The 15,357-nt window shown below is 40.5% G+C and overlaps 1 protein-coding gene across 1 annotated transcript in view; it reads right to left on the bottom strand.

Annotated features, from left to right (window-relative positions):
• The window catches only part of slc7a5 (solute carrier family 7 member 5), an 86,431-nt gene that overhangs the window by 69,784 nt on the left and 1,290 nt on the right, over window positions 1–15,357 (bottom strand). Inside the window, exon 2 of the mRNA XM_068049300.1 lies at window positions 4,463–4,588. Within this exon, the coding sequence (XP_067905401.1) occupies window positions 4,463–4,588 (126 nt within the window). The remainder of the gene's footprint in view (window positions 1–4,462; window positions 4,589–15,357) is intronic.

The raw sequence follows: 15,357 nt of genomic DNA, 5'->3' as shown, positions 1-15,357 counted from the left end.
TAGATATGCATGTCAGGAGTGATCTTGATCACTCTCTCTCCCTGTGTCCCCCCGCCCTGTGTTTCCTCCCCTCTCTGTCCATACCTCTTTCTCTCTGTCCCCTTTTCTCTCTCTCTCTCTGTCCCCTTTTCTCTCTCTGATAGTTGCAGAAAGCAGGAACGCTCAGCAAATGGTTGGTCAGTTTTTTTTTTTAAAAAGATCGAAGTCACAGTTGACAGCTGCTGACATCGGGAACAGCTGTTTCTGAACTTTGCGCGGTGCAGTGGTTAGCACCGCAGCCTCACAATTCCAGCGACCCAGGTTCAGTTCTGGGTACTGCCAGTGCGGAGTTTGCAAGTTCTCCCTGTGTCTGTGTGGGTTTCCTCCGGGTGCTCCGGTTTCCTCCCACAGCCAAAGACTTGCAGGTTGATAGGTAAATTGGCCATTGTAAATTGCCCCTAGTGTAGGTAGGTGGTAGGAGAATGGTGGGGATGTGGTAGAGAATATGGAGTTAATGTAGGATTAGTATAAATGGGTGGTTGTTGGTTGGCACAGACTCGGTGGGCCGAAGGGCCTGTTTCAGTGCTGTATCTCTCTAAATAAACTTCGGACAGACTCTGGGTTTTCCGGCAGGCTTTTTAAAAAAGGTTGGAACCCGTGGAATCTGTCCAAAGTTCAGAAACTGCTGTTACCTATGTCAGCAGCTGTCAGCTGTGCAACTGACTTGCAATTTTTTTTTTTAAAAAGCCGGTCTGCAAGAAGAAGCCAGTGGAAAATTTCTCATCTCCAGTCACAGACTCCTGGTGAGGATGAGGAATGGCTCCGGGTACAGTTTACATCCACGGGCTGGATGAAAACCTTTAGCGGGCTGGATGCTGGCCCGCAGGCCATGTGTTGAACAAACCTGGTCTGAAACATTTGATGAAAGTTTTGAAGGGTCAGGAGGAACAGTGATACTGAACAGACTTGCCAGCTCCCACACCATCACCCCAAGCACTCCCTCCTCCTTTATTGTTGACCTCCACTAGGTTTACTCAGGAAGCCAACACATTTTCAGCCCCCTGGTTCAACGAGATACCCATGAGTGCTAATGCAGTACTGGGTAGCTCGTCAACTATTTTCTAATGAAACCTTAAACACAAAAAGGTTCAGGCATCATGTCCACTGCTCAGCCAAGAGTATGGTGCAACATCAACTTCATGCTCCTTTAGAACAAATGCTGAAAACTGACCTCCATCGTTTCCATAAATTTGCACACATCTCGAAACTGTAGTTACTGACAGATTTTTGAAGTGGTTCACATGTGGGGCAAAAGTGGCAGAAGCAGTCCTTTTCAAATCTCCACACGCAAGAAATTCAAAGATGAGACAAACTTAAGAAGTATATGCATAAATCAGCCAAATTGCCTCACTTCTGAGGCTAGATAGAGCCACAATATGAAAAGTAACGACTCCAGGTTATTTATATGCAAATCATAGTTTGTTTGTGTCTCTAGCAGACTCACTCTTGTCCAACAGTAATGTTCTGATGCTTCATCCCACTTATTGCAGTGTAAACTGTAGCTAGTAAACACTTCAGTGTCACCATACTGTGCATACAAACTGCATTATGAACAGTTTGATTAAAGAAGTAAGTTCTGTTACCATAAACTATTCCAATCACCTTAAATTATTGGATTTTCCATGGATACAAAGATTTATCAATCCAACAATACAATCTGTTTCTTCAGGATGAAAACTTCCTTCAGCTTAATGAGAATGTATACATCTACCTTGCACCAACCCAACCCACCCAACATCATCCTGGGAATTCTCATTAATTTGTCTCTTGGCAAAACATACAAAAACAAATGCAGGGATCCATTTTTCCCCAATTGCCGCAGCAGGTGTTCATTGTCTTCAATACCACCAATTTTTTTAAATTTTTTTTTTTTAAACAGGATTCACTGATAATCCTATTTCCTACTTTTATTTTTAGCTTTCTTCCCTTTATTTCAGCATAGCTCTCTGCCCTGCTCTGCCACATCCAACCTCTCTGGCCACCCAACCCAGAGTTGGCATCCTTCTCTCTGACCACTCCACCCGGAATGAGACCCCCTACCAACACCTCAAGTCAGCCAACATTAAGTAGCATTTACTATAGCTATTATACATTAGGTGGCAAGGCCAGGCACCAGATAATTCATCACCAATTAAACTGAAATAATTTAATATTTTTAATTTGAAAGCACAAGAGGAATGATAGATGGTGTTTGAAAATGAAGTTTTGAACATTGGAGCTCATTTTTGAAACCCAGTATGATTTCTGAAACTTCCATGATTATTGTGTGGAGAACATTAATCACCAGATACATTTACCTGCTAATCGCAGAGGTTAACTGCAATTTATTAACAGCCCTAAGCACAATTTAAAACCATTTTCTCTGATGCCCCTTCGAATCTCTGTCACAGGTACATAATGCACTAAAATCATGTTTAAATGAGATCATTCATATTTCTTTGGTACTGCACAATATCACAGTGCCGTAGAATGAAACACATAAAACACTTTGAAGTCCTTCAAAACAGTGCTTTAGCAATGCACTGAACACCCAGTTGCACTAATTTCAAGGAGATGAGAGACCTCGTGCAAGATGCCTACACTGCTTTGAGTTCCAGTATACAGTAGTCCTTTGTGAAGTCACAATTTTAAAATATCTAGGTGGACTCAGTTCAGGCTCTCAAAGTGGTGGAATGGAATATACAATGTAATTTTTGAGATATATTGTAGTCACTTTTTACTTACAATTGCTGATGCAAACAGAAATTATGAAATTCTATCCATTGAATTGTTACTGGTGTTAATGATGTTGGATTAAACATATAGGCAAATAATATACAACAACTTATATTTATATCGCTCATTTAACATAATAGAACGTCAAGGCGCTCCACAGGAGCATTATTATATGACATCGAGTCCCATAAGGAGATATTAGATCAAATCACCAAAAGCTTGGTCAAAGAGATAGGTTTCAATGAGTGTCTTAAAGAAGGAAAGCAAGGTAGAGCAGGAGAGGTTTAGGAAGAGAATTCTGGAGCTTAGGGACTCGGCAACTGAAGGCGTGGCCACCAATGGTGGAGCAAATTAAAATCAGGAATGCGCAAGAGGCCAGAATTAGATCTGCGCAGATACCTATGGGTGGTGGGAATGGAGGAGATCACAGAGATAGGGAGCAGCAAGGCCACGGAGGAATTTGAAAATAAGGTGGGAACTTTAAAATCAGAGTGTTGACTGACTGGGAGCCAATGTAGGTCAGTAAGCACAGGGGTGATAGGGGAACTATCATCTGATGAAAGGTCACTGACCTGAAACGTTAACTCTGCTTCTCTCTCCTACAGATGCTGCCAGACCTGCTGAGTATTTCCAGCATTTTCTGTTTTTATTCTAAAAACAATGACCTCAGTCTTCCCAATATTTAACTGGAGAAAATTTCTATTGATCCAGTACTGAATGTCAGATGAGCAGTCTGATAATTTAGCAACAATGGAGGATTAGAGAGAGGTGGTGCTGAGGTAGAGCTGGGTGTCGTCAGCATACATGTGAAACTAACATCATGCTTTTGAATGATGTTGGCGAGGGACAGCATTTGGATGGGAAATAGAGGGGCCAAGGATAGATCCTTGGGAGACAACAAAAGGTAAAAGTGTGGGAGCAGGAAGAGAACCCATTGCTAGTTATTCTCTGGCTACAATTAGATAGATAATAATGGAACCAGGTGAGAGCAGCCCCACTTGGATGACAGTGGAGAGGCATTGGAAGTGGATGGTGTGGTCAACCGTGTCAAAGGCTTGCAGACAGGTCAAGAAGGACAAGGATGGATAGTTTACCTTTGTCCCAGTCACACAGGATGTCATTTTTGACTTTGATAAGGGCCATTTCGGTACTGTAGCAGGGGCAGAAATCTGATTGGAGAGATTCAAACATGGAGTTCTGGGAAAGATGGGCACATATTTGGGAGGCGACAACACGTTCAAGTACTTTGGAGAGGAAAGGAGTTGGATGATCAGTAGTTTAATGGGAACAGGATCAAGGGAGAAGGAGGTGGGTCCCTTGGACAAGATGAGCTCAGAGAGGGCATGAAGGGAAATCGGACAGAGACTACAGAAAGATGGGGGCATATTTTAAAGCACTTAAAGCAAAAATTCCTAGTTACCACAGCAAGGGCAATAAATGATCTTTTGATTCATCCATTAATTTTATTTATCTCAGATTGAAATATAATTTTCAAAATAATTTGGTCCATTATAGGATTAGTGTAGGTTGATGGTCAGCATGGACTCGGTGGGCCGAAGGGCTTGTTTCAGTGCTGTATCTCTCCATGACTCTAAATGTAAACCAGTATTACTTGGAATGAAACCCTTCCTGTCTGATATAATAGGTTTTTCAGACAGATTTAATCAGAACAGGCTGATAGTACAATTGAAATTTGTCCCACACTTACCTTTAAAAATCTGCACACAGCCAAAAATAATTATAACAGTTAGAGCCAGCAGCTTGGCTGCAGCAAAGATATCTTGTACCCTCGTAGCTGCTTTTACGCTGTAACCATTCACTGCTGTCAGAAACACTGAAAGGAAGAGGAAAAAAAGGTGGTCAACATTTAAATTTTTATAGATTTTTTTTTATCTAAACACCCCAGATAATTCACTTTCCCAAAATGAAAAAGATACGTGGAATCATGGAATGGTTACAGCACAGAAGGAGACTATTCGGCCCATTGCATCCATGTCAGCTCGCTGCAAGAGCATCTCACTTAGTCCCACTCCCCCACCTATTCCCCTTGGCCTTGCGATTTTTTTCTCTTCAGATATTTATCCAATTCTCTTTTGAAAGCTACAATTGAATCTGCCTCCATCACACTCTCAGGCAGTGCATTCCAGATCCTCACCACTCACTGCGCCAAAATGTTTTTCCTCATGTTGCCGTTGGTTCTTTTGCCAATCACCTTAAATCGGTGTTCTCTCTTCTCAACCCTTCTGCTAATATTTGTCATCACAATCAACCTGCACACCAACATCCATTCTTTGAAAATTCACTGGATTCACACCTTGTTATGTTGCATTTGTCCATACAGGCTGCAAAGTTCTGGTGTTTAATACTGGGTTTGTGGTCAGTTGGCTGATCACAGCTGGTGCAGTGGGACCTTCCTGATCTCTATGGCTCAGGTACTCAATGGATCAATTCATTGGACAAAATTAATATAGACTAGGATAGAGGGCAGAGAGGGAATAGAGTTTATGAACTGTGTTCAGGAGAATATTTTTGATCAGTATGTTTCTGGTCCTACAAGGAAGGAGGCATTGCTGGATCTAGTTATGGGGAATGATGTGGGTCAAATGGATCAAGTGCCAGTAAGGGAACATTTAGCGAACAGTGATCACAGTTTTTTTTATTCATTCATGGGTTGTGGGCGTCGCTGGCAAGGCCAACATTTTAGTGCCCATCCCTAATTGCCCTTGAGAAGGTGGTGGTGAGCTGCCTTCTTGAACCGCTGCAGTATCACAAAGTTTAGATTAGTTATGGGAAAAGACAAGGAGCAATCGAGAGTAAAACTACTTAACTGGAGGAGGGCTAATGTCAGTGGGTTGAGAACAAACCTGTCCAGGGTAAAGTGGAATGAGAGATTGGCAGGCAAAACTGTAACGGAACGGTGGCTGCATTTAAAGAGGAGATGGTTCATGTACAGTCGAGGTATATTCACATGAGATGGAAAGGTAGGGCAATCAAAGCCAGAGCACCCTGGATGATGAAAGAACTGGAGAGTATGAAGCAGTCAGGCAGGCCTGGGAGAGGTGGAGTTTGGGGGTTGGCGATCAAGAAGCCGGGGGGGTTTCTTCAAGCAGGCTGGTCCTTGCTCCTGTGGGAATCTTCTGTTAGTAACGAAGCAAGAACAAAATACTGTGGATGCTAGAAATTTGAGAGAAACAGAAAATGCTGGAAATACTCAGCAGGTCTGACAGCATATCTGGACAGAGAAACAGAATTAATGTTTCAGGTTGAAGACCCTTCATCAGAATTGGAAGTACTTAGAGATAGAACAGGTTTTAAGCAAAACAGGGAAAGAGGGGGAGGGGGAAGAAGGAACAAAAGGGAAGGTCTGTGATAGGGTGGAAGGCAGGACAAATTAAATGCTAAAAGAATGATGGTACAAGGCTAAAAGAGAGGTAATGGGATGAAAGGTGTGTGTGGAGGAGGTGTAATTAGGAATAACAGCATCAACACCAACAACTGCTGTCTGAAAACAAACAAAAGGGGCCAGTGTTTATGATCTGAAACTGCTAAACTCAATGTTGAGTCCAGAAGGCTGTAAAGTACCTAATCGAGAGATAAGGTGCCATTTCTTAAGCTCACATTGAACTTCATTGGAACACTGCAGGAGGCTGAGGCCAGAAATGTCAGAGTGGGAGTGGGACAGAGAATTAAAATGACAGGTGACCGGGAGCTCCGGATCATGCTTGAGGACAGAACAGGCGTATTCTGCAAAGTAGTCACCTAAACTGCATTTGGTCTTCCCAATCAGAGGAGACCACATTGTTAGCATCCAATACAGTATGCTAAATTAAAAGCAGTACAAATAAATCGCAGTTTCACCCGGAAGGAATGTTTGTGGCCTTGGACGGCAAGAAGCAAGGAGGTAAAAGGGACAGGTATTGCATCTCCTTTGCTGGCATGAGAAGGTGCCAAAGGAAGCGAAAGCATGTGCAGGATGACTGAGGAGTGGACCAGCGTATCGCTGATGGAATGGTCACGTCGGACGGCTAAAGGGGAGGGGAAGATTTGTTTTGTGGCAGCAACACGTTGGAGGTGGCAGAAAATGATCTATTGAATGCGGAAGCTGCTAGGGTGGAAGGTGAGGACAAGGAGAACCCGATTGTGGTTCTAAGAGGTGGTGGAGGGGGATGGTGAGAGCAATAGTGCGGGAAATGGAACAGGCATGGTCGAGGGCCGTCAACCAAGGTGGCGGGGGTAGCTGAGCCATCGGTTGAGGAAAAGGGAAGACACATCAGAAGCGCTGGTATGAAAGGGTGCCACTTACTAGTTTTACTGTTATACAGGCAAACACAATAAATAACAGGCACACAAGATTCCACAAGCAATAAATGAGATGAATGAGCATTTAGACAGTTTTTGGTGATGTTTACTGAGGAAAGATTATCAAGTAACACATCAGCGGCGCAGTGGTTAGCACTGCAGCCTCACAGCTCCAGCGACCCGGGTTCAATTCTGGGTACTGCCTATGTGGAGTTTGCAAGTTTTCCCTGTGTCTGTGTGGGTTTCCTCCGGGTGCTCCGGTTTCCTCCCACAAGCCAAAAGACTTGCAGGTTGGTAGGTAAATTGGCCATTATAAATTGCCCTTAGTATAGGTAGGTGGTAGGGAAATATAGGGACAGGTGGGGATTTGGTAGGAATATGGGATTAGTGTACGATTAGTATAAATGGGTGGTTGATGGTCGGCACAGACACGGTGGGCCGAAGGGCCTGTTTCAGTGCTGTATCTCTAAACTAAACTAAACTACATCAGGAGAACTCCCTGTTCTTCTTCAGGTAGTACCGAGAGATCTTTACCATCTAACTGACCAAGCAGACAGTGCCTCAGTTTAATGTTCCATTTGTAAAAATTATGCCTCCAAAAATACAGCAATTTTTCAATATGGATTATATACTCAAGCCCTGAAATGGGACTTAAACTCTCAAACTTGATTCTGAGGCAAGAATGCTATCATTGAACTAAGCTTACACCAATTAAAAAAGTTGTGTGGTCTTGCAAGGATGCAGGAATTTGTAATTATTTAACTTCGTCTAGTTGGCTACAAAACAAAACAATATGATGCAATACTATTTAGGTCTAAAACTTGTTGATCTCCTGTGGCATTGCACCCAGACGTCGAGAGCAATTCCAGTCTTCAGGTGAAACAAAGTTGGATGGTGATGGATAATTCAACCAGGATGTGCAGATTTAATTCAGTTCCTATTTTATAATCCCTACTTTTAGATTTTGATTACAAATTCCTACATCCATATTTAAACTTATCAGATTGTAATTATACACTGCTAGCAGTGGTAGTATTGTGCTTCGACTTGAAGAAGAGTGTAATTACAGTATGACCCTACGTGGGGTGTTTCATTATAAAATTAGACATAAGAATTTAAAAAGGCAATTTTGACAGGGAATACAGGCAAACATCATTTAACATAAAATGCAAATAGATAAATATAAAAAAGAAGCTAATGATTTTAAAACAGGATTTGAATTATGTTTGTGCCCCCGGTGCAGTTTATCTTTATCCTCTTTGCCCCTTTTCGCCTTGTTACTGCACTTGGTCTTAATTCCCCATGTGGAACGCCACGGAAGACTGACTTATTAATTATATGCATTATGAAATGCTGTCCTAGAAGCACCATTAGCTTTCATAAAATAGTAGTCATCAGCAGTGCAGCAGTAGTTATATGCAAGCAATCTAAAAACAAAGCCCTAAATCAATGCCAATTGATCTCATGAAATAAGCTGGTTTGCTGTAAGGTGAGATTTAATACCTATGAAGTAGGCTGTCAGGTGAAGTGTTGTAGGAAAGTAGCTAAGTGCCAGGAGTAAAAACGATGGATATAAATAAGGCCACAACATACACAAGTTAAAGTTACACCTGTTTGTTGCTGCATTACTACCAAAATTTCAGATTTGATGCCACGTTGTCTGTTATTTAAATACAAATGACTACAACCTACATTAGACAATACAAATACCCAAAAAACAAATTAAATCTTCAAAGCTGTTCCACGTTATTGCATGCCAATTTTATGTATTTTCTGAAATTATGGCAACATGCTTAAAATGTTGGATTCTAAAAGTATAGCTATGAAACAAAGGCACACTTTATTTTATTAAAACATTTGATGCAATGACTGATCAAGATGGCTATATGAAAAAAAATTATAATTCTGAATCCATAGTTATTACTTACATTTATAATGACATCATGATAACATGCATACGAGCATACGTACGAACATGCAAATTAGGAGCAGGAGTAGGCCACTCAGCCCTTCAGGCCTGCTCCGCCTTTCAATAAGCTCATGGCTGAACTGATTACTCAACATTTCCACCTACCCCCGATAACCTTCCACCCCTTGCTTATCAAGAATCTATCTACCTCCGCCTTAAAAATATTCAAAGACTCTGCTTCCCACGTCTTTCGAGGAAGAAAATTCCAAAGACTCACGACCCTCTGAGAGAAAAAATTTCTCATCTCTTAAATGGGCGACCCCTCATTTTTAAACTGTGACCCCTAGTTCTAGATTCTCCCACAAGGGGAAACATCCTTTCCACATCCACCTGGTCAAGGACTCCTCAGGATCTTATATGTTTCAATCAAGTCGCCTCTTACTCTTCTAAATTCCAGCGGATACAAGCCTAGCCTGTCCAATCTTTCCTCATAAGACAACCTGCCCATTCCAGATATTAGTCTAGTAAACCTTCTCTGTACTGCCTCCAATGCATTTACATCCTTCCTTAAATAAGGAAACCAGTACTATACACAGTACTCCAGATGTGGTCTCACCAATGCTCTGAATAGCTGAAGCATAACCTCCCGACTTTTGTATCCAATTCCCCTTGCGATAAACCATGACATTCTATTAGCTTTCCTAATTACGTGCTGTACCTGCATACTAACCTTTTGCGATTCATGCACTAGGACACCCAGATCTCAGAGCTCTGCAATCTCTCACCATTTAGATAATATGCTTTTTTTTATTCTTCCTGCCAAACTGGACAATTTCACACTTTCCCACATTATACTCCATTTGCTAGATCTTTGCCCACTTACATAACCTATCAATATCCCTTTGTAGCCCCCTTATGTCCTCTTCACAAGTTACCTTTCTACCTATCTTTGTGTCATCAGCAAATTTAGCAACCATACCTTTGGTCCCTTCATCCAAGTCATTTTATAAATTGTAAAAAGTGGAGGCCCCAGCACGGATCCCTGTGGCATACCACTCATTACATCTTGCCAACCAGAAAATAACCCATTTATGCCTACTCTCTGTTTCCTGTTAGCTAAGCAATCTTCTATCCATGCCAATCTGCTACCCCCTACACCATGAGCTTTTATTTTCTACAATAACCTTTGATGTGGCACCATATCAAATGCCTTCTGGAAATCTAAGTACAATACATCCACCAGTTCCCCTTTATCTACAGCACATGTAACTCTCTCAAAGAACTCCAATAAATTGGTTAAACATGATTTCCCTTTCACAAAACCATGTTGACTCTGCCTGATTACCTTGAATTGTTCTAAATGCCCTGCTATAACGTCTTTAATAATAGCTTCTAACATTTTCCCTAAGACAGATGTTAAGCTAACTGGCCTGTAGTTTCCTGCTTGCTGTCTCCCTCCCTTTTTGAATAAAGGAGTTACATTCGCTATTTTCCAATCTAACGGAACCTTCCTCGAATCTAGGGAATTTTGGAAAATAAAAACTAACACATCAACTATCTCACTAGCCACTTCTTTTAAGACCCTAAGATGAAGTTCATCAGGACCCGGGCACTTGTTAGCCTGCAGCTCCAATAATTTGTTCAGTACCACTTCCCTGGTGATTGTAGTTTTCTTGGGTTCCTCCCTCCCTTCCATTTCCTGACTTACAGCTGGGATGTTACTTATATCCTCAATAGTGAAGGCCGATGCAAAATACCTGTTCAGTTCATCTGCCATTTCCTTAATATCCATTATTAATTCCCCAGACTCACTTTTTATGGCATGGTGGTACACCCTATTTATCTGTAAGTACATATCTGTTAGTGGCGAAAGAATCAAAGCACAGGCCATCTGATGGATAAAAAAAATTATCTGAAGAGAAGGAATATGTTATTCTAAGGGCCAGTTCTACTAAAATGGACACGATTCAAAGAAATAGAAGAAAATGAAGTCTGGTGAAAAGGTTCACTGATGTATCTGGTTGCAGCAGGCTCCAAATTTTTATGACTAATACAAGCTACCCATTGCATATACTGACATTGTTAATCTCAGTTCCATCCTGCCTTTTTTTTATACCAGGAACTGTATGACTAATTCTTGTGTGTAAGACTGGGTCACTCTTGCATCAGACAGGTCTGCCTTGCCCATACCCAAAGCATTGAATGAAGACTGATTTTATTATCTATTGACAAACCTGCATACTTCCTAACGAACTAATAAAAAAGTGTAGAACAAAGCTATGCTATCCATTATTATGGAAATATTTGCTTCCTCCTTTGTTTTTATATGAGTACTGTTAATAACCCATACATTCTCCTGTTTCTCCTACAAACAGCTTAAGAAAGCGGCAGTAAAGGTCTCATAAGAGACTGAGAATAGTGACTAAATCTGTTCTAGGATGCCTTTTACTTCAAATGTAAAATCTGTAATGGCAATGCAAATTCATGCCAAGTAAATTTCTTATGGTGAAAGCACAACTTGGCTACTTGGGGATACATCAGAATTCATTTTTTTCATATATATAGTTCTAAGTGAAGCTGTTACATTTTTGACATTGTCTTTAGCCAAATAAAACTGTTTTTGGGCACTGAATTTCAAGAAACATTAGTCCAAGTGGATACCTGCTACTCCACCCCAAAATCTAATAAAAGTGGCAATTTCATTTTACAATACCGTATAACCCAGTAACCCATAGTCTTATTTAAAACTGACCGACTTCTTTAGAAATAGACCAATCAGAACTGAAGTGGAATGCATTTTACTGCTTAAAACCTTTGTTTTACATTGTTATCATTGTGGTTGCTTAAGATCTTGTAAAATAAGTTCTTATGACTCTAAACCTAAGTGTACAGATTCAAAATGACTATTTAAACAGTATTTCATCTTTGCAAATTTTGTTTCCTTGGCCTTCATAATGTATTTGTTATAGCCAGAAATAGCTGCAATTCAGTAAAGTATTAGAAATGTCTACTGCAATCTCCTTTTATGGAGCCCGGGAAATAAAGAAAATGATATGGGAAAATGTGAATTAAAATTGTGGGCCTGATTTCAACTCTGTTCAAATGGATGAGTTTTGAATAGGCTAAAATCTCACCTTGTATTTTTCCAAATAAATCAATATCATAACTCTGTACTACTATTAGAAGGGATTAATCGTATAAAGATAGTGAAGTTTCCTGCTCCATTTGTTTTTGCAAACGTTATACTCTTACTACAACTTATGATTTCATAGAAATTCCCTTCTCAAAGAATATCAATCTATAATATATTTACCGTCATTTTTGGTGCACAAGACCCAACTTTATCAGAGTACATGAAGGAATAGATCCATTTTTAGTCTATGAATTTCATCCATAACAGCATAACTTAGTTTCAAAGCAAACAGTGTGGAACTTCCAGCTCAAGCACAATCAGTATGCATTTGCTGCTCACAATGTCCAAAACATAAAAATACATTCTTTAAACTGCCTTCATAGAAGAGCTGGTTAATTTACTAATTTATCTGCACAGCCCCAGTCCACATAAGGCAGGTAATGGAGACACGATGAAACCATACCCTCTCTATATCATAGCCTGCAACAAGAAAAGGTCATCATTCAGTTATCAGGAACACTAATACTACCCTTTTTAAAGTCCTCAAAAATATTGCAGTAATCCACAATGCTAACCAGGTTCAAATCATTAGATAAAGCATCTATTAATAATTTGTTGTAACATGTTACAGCTGCACTTTACTCAACATACATAATTACAATCTATATGCCTCAAATACGCATGATAGTATACCCCTTAGAAATTATACTTTCAAAGATTGCATATTCCCCTGAGGTACCTACATTAAAATTTGTATTCAACATTGTCACCAAACTGCATAACTCAGAGTTGTGTATTGGTCATCGGCGAATGAATCAGAATAAAACCTTCATTATAGATGCCCCTGAGTTAAGGAGATGCAGAGAAAACCAACCACAGTTACCTATGGATATATCAAAGTGAGTCTGCTGAAAAGCATGTGCATGTGAATGATGGCAATGAAAATAATGGCCCCAGTTATGATGTCGTCCATGGTTACTAGGCTATCAACATAGACTACCTCACCTCACATGACAAATGCCCACTTTGGTAGATTATGAGGAGGCTAGTGGTATCCATGAACTGGAGACCAGCAAGGAGTCATTGTCTTCAGTAGAGGAGGGAAAAATTGGTTATAAAACACAAAAGAATTATGTCCTCAGACATTTTGCCCTTATTTGAATACAATATATCTTAAAAAGCTCACAGGTTTTTATTTCGTCATACTTGTATTGATATTGAATTGAAACTTTGTAGTGAAGCACAAGAAGTTCACTCTGATCTGGAAGTGGTTTATGTCACTGACAGCTACAAATGGCAGCAAACTAAAGAGTAGATTTATTCAGCACTATATTACCAACTGACTTGGAGGGACAGTTATGGTTGAAGGGCTGGGGAGGTGGCGGTGGGTAAAAGTCCAAATTTGGCCACACTGCAGCCATGACAATGCCCTCCAAAAGTTTGTTGCCACTTGTATCAAAATTGTATTGCAATCGGGAATTTTAGAGTTAATTGATTAAATTATCTGCAGTTTGGCTGAGTCCTGATATACATAATTAGCCGACCTCAAAGTGATTGCGGAGGAGGGGGTGGTCGGGACATCCTGTCCCTGGGACATCCTGTCCCTGGCCCCATCACTGCTGGATGTAGTAACAAATGCTGCATTGTGTCAGAAAAAGTAATACACTGTGATGCTCCCAGAATATTTTAGAAGGGGATCCAGATGGCATCTCTTTGATGAGATATTAAACCTAGGCTCTATCTTCATTCTCAGGTGGATGTCAAAGGTCCTATGGTACTCTTTGAAGAAAAGCAGCAGAGTGCTCCCTGTGCCCCAGCCAACTTTTATCCCTCAACCAATGTTAATAAAACAGATTATCTGATCATATATCTCACTGCTGTCTGCAGGATGTTGCTATGCTCAAACTGCTGTTTCTCGATGTTACAATTACACTTCAAAGGTTCTTCATTGGCTATGAAGCGCTTTTGTATATCCCGAGGTTGTGAAAAGTACAATATAAATACAGTTCTTCCTTTTGGTAAATATTGCAGCACACTGATGGTTTTTATTTGTCCCTATTCTGTTTTCAAACATGCAGCAGACATTAACATTATATTGCTTTCTTTCTGGCCATGAGAAGTAATGATTTGGTACTTTTCTCAACTGATGCAATATACCAAGTGAGATGCTTAATAAATTTTGAGAAGTTGTCAGAATTCAGTTAACAATAGATTTCAGCAAAAGTTCACCTATTAAGTGGATGTCAAGTCATACCACATAAAACCAAGGATGGAAATTGGGTTGAAGTGTTCTTGCTTTTCAGGGAGCTGCATAGATACTGAATTGAAGCATTGTAACAATTTCTACATAACCAAGCTCAAGGACAGGGCCTGAAATACAGAAAAATCCCTGACTCTTCCCTCTGACCTGGGAGTTCCTTGCATGGCAGCTTCTGTGCAGAATTAAGATAGCTTCACATTAAAGAACACATTTGTTTAGTTCTTTTTATTGTATACTAACAAGCAATAAACAGCCTATACTACAGCACTGGTTTGAGTCGAATGTAGAATGTCTGTGATTCCTCCCCCTAGCCATCATCCGATGAGCCTACCAAAATTCACTGCTTAAACTCACAATGACACTTGGGCAAGGTTTCAATAATTCCTGGTGACTGTGGAACTGTACCCCAATAAGCAACTTCTGCTCAACCAAGCTCAAGGGCACAAATGATTTTAACTTTACATCTCATTTCCTACTGTGGCTTAATACCTTGTTGAGATCGTGACCACGTTTTAAAAACTCATTTTGAACAACCTCAATCAGACTATAATTTGCATCTGTTCTGAATCCATGTTACACATCAGTGTGACTGTAATCTCAACAATGTTCCTGGATGGTAACAAAATCAATTACTCAGTATAATGAGCTACTACCACGGCAGATGGTGAAATTTAAATTATGGCTAGTGTGGGGAAAAGGCTTTGAAGTGGAGATCAGCCATGATCATATTGAATGGCAGGGCAGGCTCGATGGTCTGAATGGCCTACTCCTGCTCCTATGTTCCCTCTCCAGGACCACCAAGGTGTGGGCAAAAAAATCTTGTTTCATTCTTTGGCATCCTATCTTTGAGCTGAGTTAAATAAATAAAAAATAATACAAGGGCGAGTGTGGTCTGGTTTGGGTTCTCATTGTTCACATCAGAGAAGCACTGGCCTGGAAAGCAAGTCGGCGACATGCATTTCAGTCATCGCTGTTAATAAGGAGAAGAAACATATGCGGAAA

The sequence above is a fragment of the Heterodontus francisci genome, chromosome 17 (genome assembly GCF_036365525.1).
Source record: "Heterodontus francisci isolate sHetFra1 chromosome 17, sHetFra1.hap1, whole genome shotgun sequence".
Taxonomy (NCBI): Eukaryota; Metazoa; Chordata; class Chondrichthyes; order Heterodontiformes; family Heterodontidae; genus Heterodontus; species Heterodontus francisci.
Note: the sequence above shows the minus strand (reverse complement) of the source record. Positions and strands in the feature narration are given on the sequence as shown.